This window comes from Odocoileus virginianus, chromosome 1 (assembly GCF_023699985.2).
Source record: "Odocoileus virginianus isolate 20LAN1187 ecotype Illinois chromosome 1, Ovbor_1.2, whole genome shotgun sequence".
NCBI classification, from domain to species: Eukaryota; Metazoa; Chordata; class Mammalia; order Artiodactyla; family Cervidae; genus Odocoileus; species Odocoileus virginianus.
This window is the reverse complement of record NC_069674.1, coordinates 96,045,934-96,064,831: the sequence shown is the minus strand read 5'-3', so window position 1 is coordinate 96,064,831 and position 18,898 is coordinate 96,045,934. Positions and strand designations below refer to the sequence as shown.

General features: G+C 35.4%; 1 protein-coding gene across 2 annotated transcripts in view; it reads left to right on the top strand.

Annotated features, from left to right (window-relative positions):
* The window catches only part of GLCCI1 (glucocorticoid induced 1), a 115,834-nt gene that overhangs the window by 77,214 nt on the left and 19,722 nt on the right, over window positions 1-18,898 (top strand). The window contains exons 4-5 of one of the 2 annotated variants that reach the window (XM_070471109.1): window positions 6,679-6,792; window positions 15,678-15,830. In XM_070471109.1, the coding sequence (XP_070327210.1) occupies window positions 6,679-6,792; window positions 15,678-15,830 (267 nt within the window). Of the gene's footprint in view, window positions 1-6,675; window positions 6,793-15,677; window positions 15,831-18,898 lie in introns of both variants that reach the window. The other variant, XM_020888198.2, reaches the window with a different exon arrangement.

Below are 18,898 nucleotides of genomic sequence, written 5' to 3'. Positions count from 1 at the left end.
CAATAAATTGAATTGTAAAGATGTCATATTTTCCTTATTTAAAATTGGACCAATAGGAATGGTATTTAGGGTCATCAAACTGCTATTGAAAAAGAAATATATCAATAAGTTAGTGTGTAGTCAGTTAATTGCTACATCAAATGTTTTGTTCATCTTTGCTGCAATTTCACATCTTGCAATATCTCCAGCATTAAGAAAGGAAGTTACTTTGCGAAGTGGTTGAGATTATGAGCCAATACATTAGTAGTTATTTGTGAACATTAATGTAGTACTACTTTCAGCAGCACTGGTAGCTAATAGAAAGAGGTTATGAACTAAAGGCTAAAGGACTGGGTCTGCCATTTATTAGTTGTGTTACCAAATTAAAAGACGTCTACTCCTTGGAAGGAAAGTTATGACCAACCTAGACAGCATATTAAAAAGCAGAGACAATACTTTGTCAACAAAGGTCTGTCTAGTCAAGGCTATGTTTTTTCCAGTAGTCATGTATGGATGTGAGAGTTGGACTATAAAGAAAGCTGAGCGCCGAAGAATTTATGCTTTTGAACTGTGGTATTGGAGAAGACTCTTGAGGAGTCCCTTGGACTGCAAGGAGATCCAATCAGTCCATCCTAAAGCAGATCAGTCCTGGGTGTTCATTGGAAGGACTGATGTTGAAGCTGAAACTCCAGTACTTTGGCCACCTGATAAGAAGAGCTGACTCATTAGAAAAGACCCTGATGCTGGGAAAGATTGAGGGCAGGAGGAGAAGGGGACGACAGGGGATAAGATGGTTGGATAGCATCTCCGACTCAATGGACATGAGTTTGGGTGGACTCCGGGAGTTGTTGATGGACAGGGAGGCCTGGTGCACTGTGGTTCATGGGGTTGCAAGGAGTCGGACGCGACTGAGCGACTGAACTGACTAACTGACCTTGGGAAAGATACTTTATTTTTTAAAGTGCTTCCTCATCTGTAAAACGGTTTCAGTGTGTGTGTGCAATCTAGTTGTTTTATGAACTTTTTTCTCAATGTTAGTCTGATATTATTATCAGCATTCCTCTATTGACAAATATACCTTATTGGTAAATAAATTTCTATATAAAAAACTAAAGTGTCCCAAAGCTAGCTGTATCTGTGGAGATAAATCTGTATATGAAAATATCTGTTTCTTTGTTCTGGGGTGGGGGTTTCTGTGAGTCTGCACGTAGGCATGCATGTGTACTGGTGACCACTCCCTATGCATATGTATGTGCTTACACATCTGTGTGTTCTTTATATATGCACATTTGTACACACAAATGCCTATGTGTGTGCATTTGGATATCAGAGGACTGAATGAATAGTCCTGTCCAACTGTAGTCCACTAGGCTCTTCTGTCCATGGAATTCTCCAGGCAAGAATACTGGAGTGGGTTGTCATTCCCTTCTCCCTCCAGCTTATCTTCCTGATCCAACCTGGGTCTCCTGCATTGCAGGCAGGTTCAGATGGTAATCTGAGCCACCATGGAAGCCCCAGTTATTTCATTAGCTAATTTATCTTTCAGAAAATGAAAGAAAAAAGGAAAACAGCATGATTTGTTCATATTTAAGTAAAAAGAAGTTTAAAATTTTACTTTTAGTGTTACAGTAGGTACTGTTGCTTTTTAAATTCCTTTGAACACTGTCAAAGGATATAGTATGTAAACTTTGTTTTTAGACTGCAGAACCTTCCTTTTGAGACATTGATCTTGTAATCAATGTAAAGATTTGTAAGCTCTAAAGTTTGTCACGTATTCTCTTTTTTCATATAAAAGGGAATAACAGCTTGAGATTTATAACTTCTCAAACTATATTTTCAGGAAAATTTGTTGGATTAATATCTTTAGTATTTGTTTTTGGTCTTTTAACAGCTCAGCTGTCGTCATTGGTATGTTTTCCTATTTATACTGTCTTACTTTTTGTAAGATTCTTTCTCTCCTTGTGAGCTATTAATTTGATTCTTTAGGCAATATAGAATAGTGACTAAGAGAGCAAACTCTGGAATTCCACTTCCTTAAGTTCGTATACTTGTTTCACCACTTGACTGTGTGGCTTTCAACAAACTAACCTTCCTGCCCCTCAGTTTCCTCACCTATAAAGTGAGGATAATAGTAGCATTTATCTCATATGTTTCTATTGAAAAATGAATAAGAACAAAATATAAAATATTTTATCTTATAATAATATAAATACAAGTGGCAGAGTGCCATTTTCCTGGTGTTAATCTAGCTCTCATCTCATTTTTTTCTTTTTCAAAAGCTCCAGGAGCTTGCTTCCGTTCCTGCTTCATCTACTTGGTCTGGTTAAAGATTTCTCAGTTCCCTGCCTACTATAGAATAGAATTCATTCTAAGAAATATTACCCTCCATCCCATCCTTCTTTTCAGTACCTGAGGCAAAAATACTCAACTGGTATTTTGAGGCTTAGAGTTTAGGGTTTTTTTTTTGTTTTTTTTTTTAAGTGTTAACAATAATGGGAGAAACTAACAGGACAAAAATTACAAATAAACAAGGGTGATATGACCAGGTTTCCAAAAATGTACAGTAAAATGTGTTCCCAGTTCTTAGATTTTGAGTGGGACCAGTCTCTTAATTTTTCTTCATCTAATTCCACAAATATTTTAGTCATTTCTTTTTTAAAAATCCAGTTTATTTTTTTATCATTTATTTTTATTAGTTGGAGGCTTATTACTTTACAGTATTGTGGTTTTTGCCATACATTGACATGAATCAGCCATGGATTTACATGTGTTCCCCATCCCGATCCCCACTCCCGCCTCCCTCCCCATCCCATCCCTCTGGGTCTTCCCAGTGCACCAGGCCCGAGCACTTGTCTCATGCATCCAACCTGGGCTGGTGATCTGTTTCACCCTTGATAGTATACTTGATTCAATGCTATTCTCTCAGAACATCTCACCCTCGCCTTCTCCCACAGAGTCCAAAAGTCTGTTCTGTACATCTGTGTCTCTTTTTCTGTTTTGCATATAGGGTTATTGTTACCATCTTTCTTAGTGAATATTTATGATAATTCTCTCTACAATTATTATTTCTTCTTTGTGACCTCAGGGTACTTATTCCCTGACTTTTAAAATGTCAGAGCTCATGTGCTTAAGATCCCTTTCATGTTTAGAGAATGCTTCTCTCACCTTCCCCCTTAATTTTTTTTTGTGTAAGTTTTATTGAGGTATAATTGACTTATAACATCATACAAGCTTATGGTATATGCAGCATAATAATTTGATATATGTATATATTGTAAAGTGATTACCACAAGAAGGTTAGTAAACACATCCATCACCTCATAATTTTATAATTTTTGTATGCGTGGATAGGAACTTTTAAGATCTATTCTCATAGCAACTGTCAAATATATGATAGAGTGTAATTAATTATAGTCACTATGCTATCCATTACACCCCAAAATTTACTCATCTTATAACTGGACACTTTTACCCTTTGACCACTCTCACCCGTTTTCTGCCCCTGTCAACCAGCAAGCTGTTCTGAGTTGTTTTTTTGTTTGTTTATTTTCAGATTCCGTATATAAGTGAGCTCATCCAGTGTTTAACTTTCTTCATCTGACTTATTTCACTTAGTATAATACCCTCAAGGTCCATTCTTAATTTTTTTCTTAAGCATTGCTAATGAATATTTAGAAACACAAGTAAGATTCATCTGTAGTTTAAGAAATGCAGTTAGTATAACTCAGGGTTCCCTTTATAAAGGAAGGTTGTATGCGAGTTTCACTGTAGTCACCAGGGTGAGTAGATTCACTGAAGTGAGAGCTAAGAGCTTTGTGTGATACATTGGAACATGAGATTGTCTGAAGAGGGTGTCTTAGGCAGGAGGGGGTGTATGACTGTAGCGCGGAAATTACAACTCCCTCAGCCCCTTCCTGGGGCTCCCCTGGTGGCTCAGATGGTAAAGACTCTGCCTGCACTGCAGGAGACGTGGGTTCAACCCCTGGGTCGGGAAGATCCCCTGGAGAAGGGAATGGCAACCCACTACAGTATTTGTGCCTGGAGAATTCCATGGACAGAAGAGCCTGGCGGGCTACAGTCTATGGGGTCGCAAAGAGTTGGACACGACTGAGTGACTAACACACACATCGGCCCCTTCTTCCCAGAGATGCCTTTGTGTCTACTAGTACTGAGGTTAGGGAGAAGAGATGGCTTCGGATAACCATGGGCTCTTGAGCATCCAAGGGAGAAGAGAAGGAGGATTCTAAGTGAGAGTATAGAAGGCAAGAATGTTTGCGGTTGTTATATAGGTAAGCCATTCTTCTGAATGTTGTGTAAGTAAACACAGGAATCTCTTACATTCTGAAGCAAAGGAAGGTTTATTATACCCTGCTTTCATTCTACATGGGTCCTGAGTAAGAGTTGTAATGTTTTGATTATATATCTAGTAAGATGGGCTTCCCTTTTACTGTAATCTCTAATTTGTAAACAAAAGCATAACTATGTTATAATCCAGAGATAAACAGTATTATGTGGAAACTATAAGGTTGCATAGTGTAAGTTGGTATTCCAAGCAAAGTAGGATGTTATCATTATGTTAAAGAGTGGTATGTTAAAGAACAAAAACTTCTGGTTTATTATGATATCTCAAAGCCCTTTAGAAAGAGAGTGATTAGGATTCATCAGTTTTCAGATTATTTTTATTTTTTAAAGATTATTTTTAAAATGAAAAAGTACACACTGCTTTGATTAATCTGTAAGCATTATGGGCTCTTCTCTACAAGCTCTTCAAAACACCAGTTTTGAAACACCACTAAAACTACTCAGGAACCATTTAATTTTATACCCCTGTCCTAATTAGATAACTTGTACAATTTTGATTTATAATGATTACCAACTAATTTTGATCCTTCTTCTCAGGAAAATTAATATTCTCTAGAAGAAAAGGATGTCATTTCATCAGAGAGCAAGGAGCACAAATATTAACATAGACAATCTCATTTGTATATCTTTGTAAGGAAATTGTATGTGATGTCCTTAAAGCTACAAAGAGTTTCAAAACACTAGAGGAGACTAAGGATCTTACTTAAAAGGATAAATATAGGTCTTCTTTTAGGTTCTCTATTTTCTTCCATGCTGCTTCTCTTCTGCCACAGGTAAAAATAAATTTTCCCAGCAATCCATATGCTTTTCCCCTTGAACATTTATAGGCTTTAATAGCAACTGTCTATTTTGCTTTTTATTGCCATGGTTGTTCAAGGTAAGCATTTTGCTAACATCTGAGAAAAATCAATATATTTTACACTTTACTTTGTATTGGCACTTTGCCTTGTAAGTAACATAAAATTGGGCTCATTGTAGGCGTTCCAGAAGTACCTACTAATTGATTCATGTCATCATCTACAAGGAAAATATTAAGTAACTTGCCCCAAATTGCTAATGATTCCCTTTGAAAATGCTCAGGTATACTTTCCTTATGGTCTGGCACAGTTTAAGATGATTATATAGCACCTAAAATATATTAATAGTTTTGATGAATTCCAAGCCATATTATAGAAATGACTTTTCTCTTAAGCCTTGGAGTATTACTGTTCCTTTTAGGAAAATACTTCTAAGTTATATTTGTTTTTAAATGTATGTCACTATAGCCAAGCGTCTGTCAGTGAGTAAGTGGCAAAGAAGATGTGGCATATATATTCAGCAATGAGGAAGAAGGAAATCCTGCCTTTTATAGGATCTTTATATAGATGAACCTTGAAGGCATTATGCTAAGTGAAGTAAATCAGTCAGAGAAAGACAAATATTGTATGGTATCACTTCTTTGTGATACCAGAGAAGAAAAGCCAAACTCAGAGAAACTGAGTGTTGAGTGCTGGTTGCTAGGGACTGAAGGATATAGGAAATGGCACATAGCAACAGGGTGCACATTTTCAGTTACAGGATGGATGACTTCTGGGGATCTAAAGTATAGAGTTTTGACTATAGTTATTAATAGTGTTATTACTTCAAAGCTGCTAAGAGAATAAATCTCAAATTATGTAATGGGGTAGAGCTATTATGCTATAGTAGCATCATTTTGCAATATAAAATAGCATCAAATCAACATTTTGTACACCTTAACTTACACAATGTTATATGTCACTTATATCTCAATAAAGCTGGAAAGTAAAAATTTTGTGACTAAAAGTAATATATAGTAAGATGTTAAATACAAGTAACTAATGCTAAATGCCATAAGGATTTACACCATGGGATTTTATTTTTTTAATGTTCAGAAATTAGTATACCAGATCAATTTTGTTTATATAAGATGGGAACTTAGAAACTAATGTGGTCCCTATATATTAAAAGATTGGGTTTGACTTTAATCAGTAGGCATATGAAATACTAGTTTTACACCATAGAAAAAATGCTTAGAAGGGAAGATGGCTCTGGTGTTACAAAGGTAAAATATGAAATAATCTGGGGAAATTTAGTCTACGTATTTACCGACAACACTGTTTAAATTGCATAAGTGAAGCATTTGTAGCACATATTTCTTATTTTCAGTGGTTTCAACTATTAAAAATTGGAGAATAAATCACTGTAATGAAATAGCTCTTCTTGAAATCTTTGATAAAATTTTTATTTTTTAATATCCAAACTTAAAAAAATAAATGCTTAAAGCTTGATACTCACTTTTGTTCTCTTCCTCCTTCTCTTTCCCTCTCCCCAAAGCAGATTGCCAAACTGAGGCAGCAACTACAACGCAGTAAACAGAGTAGTCGGCACAGTAAGGAGAAGGACCGTCAGTCACCTCTCCATGGCAACCACATAGCAATCAGTCACACTCAGGTAGGCTAACAACTCGTTGTCCAGATTGGAATAATTACTTTCTAAGGGTTCATTGTAAGGAAGAATCCATCCTTTTAGGATTCAAAAAAAATTAATGTACATCTCTAGCTTGATTAAATTACAATGTTTTCTATAAAAAAATGTTTTTCTTTTATCCATATGTATAATCTTTTAATAATAGACATAACAGAGAATAATGGTTTCAAGGATGATTGATACTTTCCTGGACTGAAATCCTAGCTCATTCACTGACTAAGCAACTCTGGGCATTTTCTTATTTAATCTTCTAATAATACCTTAACCCATCTATCTCTGTGTTGCTTTGTATATTTTACCCCACTTTACTTATGAAGAAATTGAGAATTAGTGTTCTTGTCCCCCCACCCTGCCAAACTTGTACTGATATATCCTATGGAACAAAATTTAGGAAATGATATTCTAAACTTACTTACAAATATTAATGTAAATTTTAGTAAATCAAATATAGTAGTATAGCAGAAGCAGCCCAAGTTGCGTATCAAAAAAAAAACTTAATTAGGGGTTTTTCACAAATGTAAGGATGATTCAACATTAGGAAATGTATTGTTAGTTCATTGCATCAGAAAGTCAAAGCAGATGCTGAATAACACTTGATAAAAACTGAGTATCCATATGTGATAAACTTATTTTAAAATAGGATACTTCCTAATGGAATTACCTGCAAATGTGGTGAGATCCTGACAGTAAAAAAACTGAAAGTATTTCTGTTAAAAATAAAAGTTAAGTCATAGATGTCAGTAATTATTGATGTTATTTGCCACTCGTTTAGAGGTTCTAGACAGAGCAGTAAGAAAAAGAAATGTTATCACTATTTGTGATATTGTTGTATATTTAGAAAACTAAAGTGAGTTTGCTAAACTATTAAAACTAATGATAGGATGGCTAAAATGGAAAATACTGGCAATACCAAGTGTTGATGAGGATGTGAAACAATCAGAACAACTACACATTGCTGGTGGGAACACAAAATGGTACAGCTACTCTGGAAAGAAGTTTGGCATTTTCTGAAGAAGTTAACATACACAGACCATACAGCTCAGGAATTCTACTCTTTGGTATCTGTCCATAAGAAATAAAACATAATGTTTACACAGCGACATCTATATCAATGTTCATGGAAGCAGCATTTATAAAACTCAAAACATGGAAAGCAGCAAATATCCATGAACTGGTGAATGGATAAACAACACTTCATACATCCATACAGTGTAATACTATTCAGCAGTAAAAAGAAGGAACTGATGGTATTTAAGACAACATGGCTGAATCTCAAAACATCATTTAAGAAGTCAGAAGCAAAAGGCTACATGACCTTACATCGTCAAAAAGGCAAAATGTTGCCTTTTTGAAAAGTATTAGAAAAGCTGACTGTAGAAAAGCCCTAGAGACATTTTTTTGGATGATAGAAGTTTCTAAAATGCTATTATACTAATAATTGGATGACTGTATATATTTACAAAGCTCAAAGAATTGCATATTAAAATGGGAGGATTTTATTGTATACCAGTCATACCTCATCAGAGCTGTAAAACCAACACTGCAGACATTTCAAGAGAAAATTCACATATGCCTTCCTTTTTTTCTTATTAATCTGGTAGAATTAATATACTATTCATTCTTTTTTTTTTTCTTTTTTTTTCATTTATTTTTATTAGTTGGAGGCTAATTACTTTACATCATTGCAGTGGTTTTTGTCATACATTGAAATGAATTAGCCATGGATTTACATGTATTCCCCATCCCAGTCCCCCCTCCCACCTCCCTCTCCACCTGATCCCTCTGGGTCTTCCCAGTGCACTTGTCTCATGCACCCAACCTGGGCTAGTGATCTGTTTCACCCTAGATAATATACATGTTTCGATGCTGTTCTCTTGAAACATCCCACCCTCACCTTCTCCCAGAGTCCACAAGTCTGTTCTATACATCTGAGTCTCTTTTTCTGTTTTGCATATAGGGTTATCGTTACCATCTTTCTAAATTCCATATATATGTGTTACTATCCTGTAATGGTCTTTATCTTTCTGGCTTACTTCGCTCTGTATAATGGGCTCCAGTTTCATCCATCTCATTAGAACTGATTCAAATGAATTCTTTTTAATGGCTGAGTAATATTCCATGGTGTATATGTACCACAGCTTCCTCATCCATTCGTCTGCTGATGGGCATCTAGGTTGCTTCCATGTCGTGGCTATTATAAACAGTGCTGCGATGAACATTGGGGTGCACGTGTCTCTTTCAGATCTGGTTTCCTCGGTAGAAAACCCTAAAGACTCTACCAGAAAATTACTAGAGCTAATCAATGAATACAGTAAAGTTGCAGGATATAAAATTAACACACAGAAATCTCTTGCATTCCTATACACTAACAATGAGAAAACAGAGAAATTAAGGAAACAATACCATTCACCATTGCAACAAAAAGAATAAAATACTTAGGAGTATATCTACCTAAAGAAACAAAAGACCTATACATGTAAAACTATTCATTCTTATTCGTTTATTTCAAGCACCTTTCCTGTATATCTGTGGACTTACTGATTAACAAGAAAAGATTTATGCACTTGTTCCCAATTTACATTGATTTTTTTTTGGCATTGTGGTTATGTCTAAAAATAATTATCTTGCTATACATACTGAAATACTTATAGATGAAATATGAAGTCTAGAATGTGTGTTAATACTCCAAGAGCAAAAGCAAATGGATGTTTAGATGAAGTAAGATTAGAAACTGTTAATAAGTTTTGGAGCTGGATTATGTACACCTATTAGTTATTCTGTTAATTATGATTATAATTTTTCACAATAAAAAGATTGAGAACTTAATAAATGTGTAAGATATAAACACATAAAAATCTATTGTTTTCTCCTGTACTAGTAAAGGTAAAATACTGTTCCTTCTACTTATAACATTCCTGACCCCAAACACATGGGGTTTTTTCCACACTAACTAATGAATTCTCCAACTCTACAGGCACCAAACAGGCATCCTACAGTTCAGTTACAACACTGACTACCTGGAGTTAGCACCGACCCCACAGATTAAGAACTCCACCCCATGAAACTGCCCCTTGTCAGATGCCAGTTGAAAGTTCCAGGTCATCATCTGTACTTTTGACCTACCAGTAATAAAGAAGGGATTCTGACAACTCTGACTTCAGGTTCAGTCACTTGCTGTAAGGGCTCAAAAAACTCAGGGAAGTATGTTTACTTGCTTATTACAAAGGATATAACAGGTCCATACAGATGAACAAATTTGGGAAACTCAGCAGTGGCCACAGGACTGGAACAGGGCAATGCCAAAGAATAAACTTCCACACACTTGCACTCATCTCACATGCTAGCAAAGTAATGCTCAAAATTCTCCAAGCTAGGCTTCAACAGTATGTGAACCGAGAATTCCCACATATTCAAGCTGGATTTAGGAAAGGCAGAGGAACCAGAGATCAAATTGCCAACATGCATTGGATCACAGAAAAAGCAAGAGAATTCCAGAAAAACATCGACTTCTGCTTCATAGACTACACTAAAGCCTTTGACTCTGTGGATCACAACAAACTGTGAAAAATTCTGCAAGAGAGGGACTATCAGACCTTAGGAGGCAGGTCTGATACCTACATGCCTGTGGTCACCTTACCTGCCTCCTGTGGAACCTGTATGCATGTCAAGAAGCAGCAGTTAGAACTGGACATGAAACAATGGACTGGTTCCACACTGGAAAAGGAGAACAAGGCTCTTGTCACACCACTTATTTAACTTATATGCAGAGTACATCATGTGAACTGCCGGCTGGATGAAACACAAGCTGGAATCAAGATTGCAAGGGGAAATATCAGTAACCTCAGATATGCAGATGATACCACCCTTATGGCAGAAAGTGAAGAGGAACTAAAGAGCCTCTTGATGAAAGTGAAAGAAGAGAGTGAAAAAGCTGGCTTAAAAATCAATTTTCAAAAAAGGAAGATCATGGCGTCCGGTCCCATCACTTCATGGCAAATAGGAGGGGAAAAAATGGAAATAGTGACAAAGTTTATTTTCTTGAGTTCCAAAATCATTGCAGATGGGGACTGTAGCCATGAAATTAAAAGATGCTTGCTCCTTGGAAGAAAAGCTATGAAATACTTAGCATATTAAAGAGCAGAGGCATTACTTTGCCAACAAAGGTCTGTCTAAGTCAAAGCTATGGTTTTTCCAGTAGTCATGTATGGATGTGAGAGTTGGACCATAAAGAAGGCTGAGCGCCAAAGAATTGATGCTTTTGAACTGTGGTGTTGGAGAAGACTCTTGAGAGTCCCTTGGACTGTAAGGAGATCAAACCAGTCAATCCTAAAGGAAATCCATCTTCAATATTCATTGGAAGGATTGATGCTAAAGCTCCAATACTTTGACCACCTGATGTGAAGAGCCGACTCATTAGAAAAGACCCTGATGCTGGGAAAGATTGAGGGCAGGAGGAGAAGGGAACAGAGGATGAGATTGTTGGATGGCATCACTGACTCAATGGACATGAGTTTGAGCAAGCTCCAGGAGATGGTGAAGGACAGGGAAGCCTGCCATGCTGCAGTCCATGGCATTGCAAAGAGTCGGACACAACTGAGTGATTGAAAAACAAAATGAACAGCAGGATGAGGAGGTTCACAGGGCAAAGTCTGGAGGTAACTCACATGTAAGAATTTCTGCTGGCGTGGAGTAGGTGTGCCCTGCCCTTGTGGTACATGGATATATGTTCACCAACCTGGAAGCTCTCTGACCCCACAGTGCTGGGATTTTTGGAGGCCTCATCACATAGGCTTGCTTCCTCTCTTCTCACCAGAGGTGGGACTGGGAATCCCAAGCTTCTAGTCATGGGTTCTTTTTAGTGACCAGCACCCCATTCTGAACCTATTCAGGAACCCACCAAGAGTCACCTCGTTGGAACAAAAGACCCTTGTTCCTATCACCTGGGAAATTCCAAGGGGTTTAGGAGCTATCTGTCAGGATCAGTGTCAGAAACCAAACATCTGGGTAGTATGCTCATTTTCACAATGTTGATTCTTCCGATCCATGAACACGGTATATTTCTCCATCTATTTGTGTCCTCTTTGATTTCTTTCATCAGTGTTTTTTTAGTTTTCTATGTATAGGTCTTTTGTTTCTTTAGGTAGATATACCCCTAAGTATTTTATTCTTTTTGTTGCAATGGTGAATGGTATTGTTTCCTTAATTAATCTTTCTGTTTTCTCATTGTTAGTGTATAGGAATGCAAGGGATTTCTGTGTGTTAATTTTATATCCTGCAGCTTTACTATATTCATTGATTAGCTCTAGTAATTTTCTGGTAGAGTCTTTAGGGTTTTCTATGTAGAGGATCATGTTGTCTGCAAACAGTGAGAGTTTCACTTCTTCTTTTCCTATCTGGATTCCTTTTATTTCTTTTTCTGCTCTGATTGCTGTGGCCAAAACTTCCAAAACTATGTTGAATAGTAGTGGTGAGAGTGGGCACCCTTGTCTGGTTCCTGATTTTAGGGGAAATGCTTTCAATTTTTCACCATTGAGGATAATGTTTGCTGTGATTCACTGCAATCCCTATCAAGCTACCAATGGTATTCTTCATAGAACTAGAACAAATAATTTCACAATTTGTACGGAAATACAAAAAACCTCGAATAGCCAAAGTAATCTTGAGAAAGAAGAATGGAACTGTAGGAATCAACCTGCCTGACTTCAGACTATACTACAAAGCCACAGTCATCAAGACAGTATGGTACTGGCACAAAGACAGAAATATAGATCAATGGAACAAAATAGAAAGCCCAGAGATAAATCCACATACCTACGGACACCTTATCTTTGACAAAGGAGGCAAGAATATACAATGGAAAAAAGACAACCTCTTTAACAAGTGGTGCTGGGAAAACTGGTCAATCCCTTGTAAAAGAATGAAACTAGAACACTTTCTAACACCATACACAAAAATAAACTCAAAATGGATTAAAGATCTAAATGTAAGACCAGAAACTATAAAACTCCTAGAGGAGAACATAGGCAAAACACTCTCCAACATAAATCACAGCAGGATCCTCTATGACCCACCTCCCAGAATATTGGAAATAAAAGCAAAAATAAACAAATGGGACCTAATGAAACTTAAAAGCTTTTACACAACAAAGGAAACTATAAACAAGGTGAAAAGACAGCCTTCAGAATGGGAGAAAATAATAGCAAATGAAGAAACAGACAAAGGATTAATCTCAAAAATATACAAGCAACTCCTCCAGCTCAATTCCAGAAAAATAAATGACCCAATCAAAAAATGGGCCAAAGAAGTAACAGACATTTCTCCAAAGAAGACATACAGATGGCTAACAAACACATGAAAAGATGCTCAACATCACTCATTATCAGAGAAATGCAAATCAAAACCTCAATGAGGTACCATTACACGCCAGTCAGAATGGCTGCTATCCAAAAGTCTGCAAGCAATAAATGCTGGAGAGGGTGTGGAGAAAAGGGAACCCTCTTACACTGTTGGTGAGAATGCAAACTAGTACAGCCGCTATGGAGAACAGTGTGGAGATTCCTTAAAAAACTGGCAATAGAACTGCCATATGACCCAGCAATCCCACTCCTGGGCATATACACCGAGCAAAACAGAACTGAAAGAGACACGTGCACCCCAGTGTTCATCGCAGCACTGTTTATAATAGCCAGGACATGGAAGCAACCTAGATGCCCATCAGCAGACGAATGGATAAGGAAGCTGTGGTACATATACACCATGGAATATTACTCAGCCATTAAAAAGAATACATTTGAATCAGTTCTAATGAGGTGGATGAAACTGGAGCCTATTATACAGAGTGAAGTAAGCCAGAAAGATAAACACCAATACAGTATACTAAGGCATATATATGGAATTTAGAAAGATGGTAATGATAACCCTACATGCAAGACAGAAAAAGAGACACAGATGTACAGAACAGACTTTTGGACTCTGTGGGAGAAGGCGAGGGTGGGATGTTCTGAGAGAATAGCATTAAAACAAGTATACTATCAAGGGTGAAACAGATCACCAACCCAGGTTGGATGCATGAGACACGTGCTCAGGGCTGGTGCACTGGGAAGACCCAGAGGGATGGGATGGGGAGGGAGGCGGGAGGGGGGGTTCAGGATGGGGAACACATGTAAATCCATGGCTGATTCATGTCATGTATGGCAAAAACCACTACAATATTGTAAAGTAATTAGCCTCCAACTAATAAAAATAAATGGGAAAAAAAAAAAAAGAAACCAAACATCTGAACAAAAGATGCTCCTAGTGCCCCCATCCCTCAGGAAATACAAGAATTCAGAAACTTTGTTTCAGGAACCAGGGGTAGAAACCAAATACATATTTCTTACTATATTACAACTAGCAGTAGCATGTTAGTATATATCTGGTGAAAAATATAAAATGCCTAGAATTAAAAGAAATATGCAAACTTTAAGACCTCTTTGAGGATATGAACTATAAAAGAGATAAATGGGAAGTCATTCATACATGGGAAGACTCAGTATTTTTCAAATAGTCATTTGCCCAAAATTAATGTATGAATTGAGTTCCAATGGAAATGTAAAAGGAATTGTTTTATTACTTTAAAAGTTATTTTCAACAGTAATGTGGGAAAGTTAAGTCAGTTAAAAAGAAAATTTGAGAAGGCTTTCCCTACTGAAAATGCAAAATCCCTACCAGAATGCACAATGTAATTGTTGTAAAATTATAGCAGTTAAAGGGGATCTCTAAATAGAGATTGTCAGATAACACTTTAAGGAGATCAAATATAGAATCCAAAGAGAAATGTTGGGGCAGTTTTATTACCATGTGGGAAAAAAATACTACTTTATAACATACAGAAAAATAAATCATGATAGGTTAAGTATTTAAATATGAAAAACCATAAAAGTACTGGAAGAAAGATATTTCATACTAAAGTAAACAGCAAATGAATGACAAAGAGTTACAACTTCAATATGAAAAAAGCTCATACGTTAATATGAGACAAAGGACGTTCGCAGGCAGCAATTAACAAATGGCAGGAGCATAGCTTGTGTGTGGGAAATATTCATTTAATCAGTGCCTAGCTGTCTACTTCATTGTGAATCATATGTATCAACTTTAACCATTCAGATTAAGGTACAGATCATATTATTTTTCTTTTTTCCTTGTTCATCTTATGTTTTTAATTTCCTTTGTGTCCTTTAAGTTCCTTGAGAATCATCAGGCTTGACTTCCACTTTATGGTACCTCTCACAGGACAGCTATGAGGGATATTAATTTTTGACAAGTCCTGCAAAGGACTTTTGAAAACAGCCTTAAAGCTGTTGAGTGAGTGTTACAGAATTTATCATGATATTGTTGCCATACTAGTTAGTAATCCAAAAGGTTTTCTTAAATATTGGCTAAAATAAAAATGAAAAATACTAGATGGTGATTGCCACAGTGTGGGAAACGAATCGTTTAAACACACACACACATAAGCATAGAGCAGAGCTGGAGTCACATGATACATTCAGTTTACATGATTCCAACTATGCTTTTTCAGTAAAAACAGAAAAATGAATAAAAAAACAGTACAGAGGATTCTGTCTGATATTCTGCTGAAAAAATGTATACAGTTTACAATTATAGCTTTACACTTTCATAAAGGATTATTTTGACTGTAATTTTTACCTTCTTACTTTGGAACCTAAATTGCTGTATGTTACCTGAATTTATATTGTATTTGAAATGTCAAAATAACTGCTCACTGAGTTTCTGTTTTAAGATTTACCTTGCTCTTCAGTTCACAAATCCACAAATAATTTGATTCCACCTTACCTTGTGTTTTGTAGGCTACTGGATCAAGATCAGTCCCTATGCCGCTGTCAAATATATCTGTGCCAAAATCATCTGTTTCACGTGTGCCCTGCAATGTAGAAGGAATAAGTCCCGAATTAGAAAAGGTATTCATTAAAGAAAATAATGGGAAGGAGGAAGTGTCCAAGGTAAGGGTACATGGGATGTTTGAATCCCTTTTTTCTTTAATACTGTGAACTGTCTCAGTCTTCTTTTTTGTTACAGCTTTATTAGATATAATTCACATACCATATGATTTACCCATTAAAAGTGTACAGTGGTTTTTGCATGTTCACAGTTATGCAGTCAATACCACAATCAACTTTATAGCTTTTTTATCACCCCCAAAAGAAACTCCATACCTTTTAACAGTCATCTCTTCCTTTTCCTCCAGTGAGACAACCACTAATGTACTTTGTCTATGAACTGGCCTGTTCTAGATATTTCATGTAAATGTAGTCATGCAATACATGGCCCTTGTATCAGGCCTTCTTCACTCAGACTAATGTTTTTAAGGCTGAACTAAGGTTCATTTATAGTGTAGCATGTATCTGTACTTTATTCCTTTTTATTGCCAAACAGTATTCACTCATACAGATTTTATTATCCAGTCATTAATTGATGAACATTTGTATTATTTCTACTTTTTGTCTGTTAAAAAATAATGCTGCTGTGAAAAAAACTTTATATAGAAGTGTTTGGGTGAATGTGATGTTTTCATTTCTCTTGAGTGTATACCTAGAAGTGGAATTGCTAGTATGGTAACTCTTTGATTAACCTTTTGAGAAACTGCCAGATTGTTTTCCAAAGTAGCCACTCTGTATCATTTTACATCCCCACCAGCAGTGTATGAAAGCAGATTTCCCCATATTCAAACACTTGTAATTACCTTTTTTACTATAGCCATTCTGGTAGGTGTGAAGTGGTACCTCATTATGGTGTTGACCACTGTATTTCTTACTTGGAAAACTATTTAGATTATTTGCCCTATTTCAAAATTAGGTTTTTTACTATTGAAATGTAAAAGGTCTAAAGTTCTTACTTTCTAGATAAAAAGTCCTTATTAGATAGATGATTTGAAAATACCTCCCATTCTGTGGGTTGTCTTTTTCACTGTTCATATCTAAGAAAATATTGCCTAATCTAAGGTCACAATCATTTAGTTTTCCTCTTAGGGTTTTATGGTGTTAGTTTTCACATATATTTAAGTCTTGCATCCATTTGAATTAATCAAAAATACTTTATAAACTATCTCTGTCCCAGAATAGAAATCTGGACACTGCTGCACATGAACCTATATTTGACCACATTTTAAATGTATATTCAGCAAAAGAAAACAGCAAGTAGCCTTTGGCTTAATTATCTCTCTGATGGTTTTTTAGAACTAAAATATGATTTATGTCAAATGTGTATCTAATTCCTTCAAATAATGTATAGGTTTTAAAACTGATTTAGAGTTCATCTCAAAATTCACATGATTTTATATTTATAAAATTGATTTAAAAAACCTTTTTCCAACTTTCAATATTGCTTAGCAAATATGAGCACTAATCATAATTTATTGTATATTCTTCCAAATATGTGCATGTATGTTAATATATGTTGAATCATTGTATGAATGTACCATAATTTAGAAGTCCCCTACTGGTGGACATTTAGACTGTTTTCAATTTTTATCATCATAAGCAGTGCTTTAGAAAACATGGTGTACTCTTAGAAGACAATTTCCTTGCAGTGAAATTGCTAGGTCAGAGCATTTGCACATTTAAAACTTTGATTAATATTTTTGCTAAAATAACCATCCAAAAAGGTTGTGCCATTTTACTCTAAGAGTTAAATTTTTATGTTATATTCATTAGGCCAAAAAGGAACCCTTTAGAAATTATGCTCTTAGCTTAGCTTTGCATACCATTAAAATGTTTCCTTTATACATTATATGACATTTAAGAACAGTAATGTAAGGAAGTAAAATTGGTCTAATTTTTTCAGGATGAGATAATCAGTCACATTTGCTAATTCTTTAAGAACTGCTAAGCAAAACTATATTAGAAAATGAAATTTATTGATGTAGTTCTGGTTTTAAATAAGTCATATTCTAATTTCACAGTAAACATTCTGAAATTACTTTGGGGTAACCTACACAGTTATAACTAAAGTATTAATTTTAAGAATTTTTAGGTTTATGATTAAGTGCGCTTCAAAGTTTTAGTAAATCAAAATGTTGTCATTTTGGCAGGTGAGCCTGCCAGTAGTAGCTTCCTAAGTATATCAGTGTTCTAAGCCTTTATAATTTCCATCATTATTTTGTGTAAATATGTAAACCTCTAAAATCTGTCTTATTATTCTAATTCTCTGAACCCTCTCCCCAACAAAACAGAACTTGGTTAAGGAAATTGATATATATTATCCAGTTATAGATTCAGAAGTGGAAGTACAGAAAAATTGTGTTTATCAAAGAGGACATAAGTAAAAGATATTTCAGGTTCTTAAACTTTTAAAATTACAAATTGTTACATTATTATTTTACTGATTACCAATATTGACATTTTATTAAAGTAAGATTTTCCTAGACTTAAATATATAAGTTCTAAGACAGACCTCTGTCATAAAGGCCTCATACATTTTCCAAAATGATCTTTCTTGATGGGTTGTTCTGAAAAACTCCCACATCTATCATGTAATTTTGTCAAAAAAGAAAAAAAACCCTGCACCAATGATTTCTTAGAATTTAGTGCAGAGTTGTAATTAAAATATAAATTTCGTTAAGAAAAAAAATGTAATAAAATAGTTATTTTCTTAGCGTTTGACCAAGTAAATTAATATATCTTTGGGAATGTTTCTTTCCTAAGTTGGAAAATTTTACTTTTGTTATTTGTTACAAAATGAATTAATGTTCCATAACATAAATGACTGTTTTCTTTATAGTAGCATGGTCATTGTCAGGTTGTAAAGATGGTACAGTTTTGGTTTAGCAAGTTTGCATAGATAAATGAAGTTTTCATTTTAGGTTTTGGCCTTTATTTGTTACAGAAAAAACTGATATTCTTTGAGACTCATGTTTTACCTTAATTCATTTTGCATCTGACAGTGTTTCTAAAATCTCTGAAATGACAAACGTCGGGAGTGATAACGCGTAAATAGTGAAAATAAGTTGTAAATAAACTAAGCATATACTGGTTCTTTTTTCCAAGCATTTCATCCTTGTCTATATAATAAC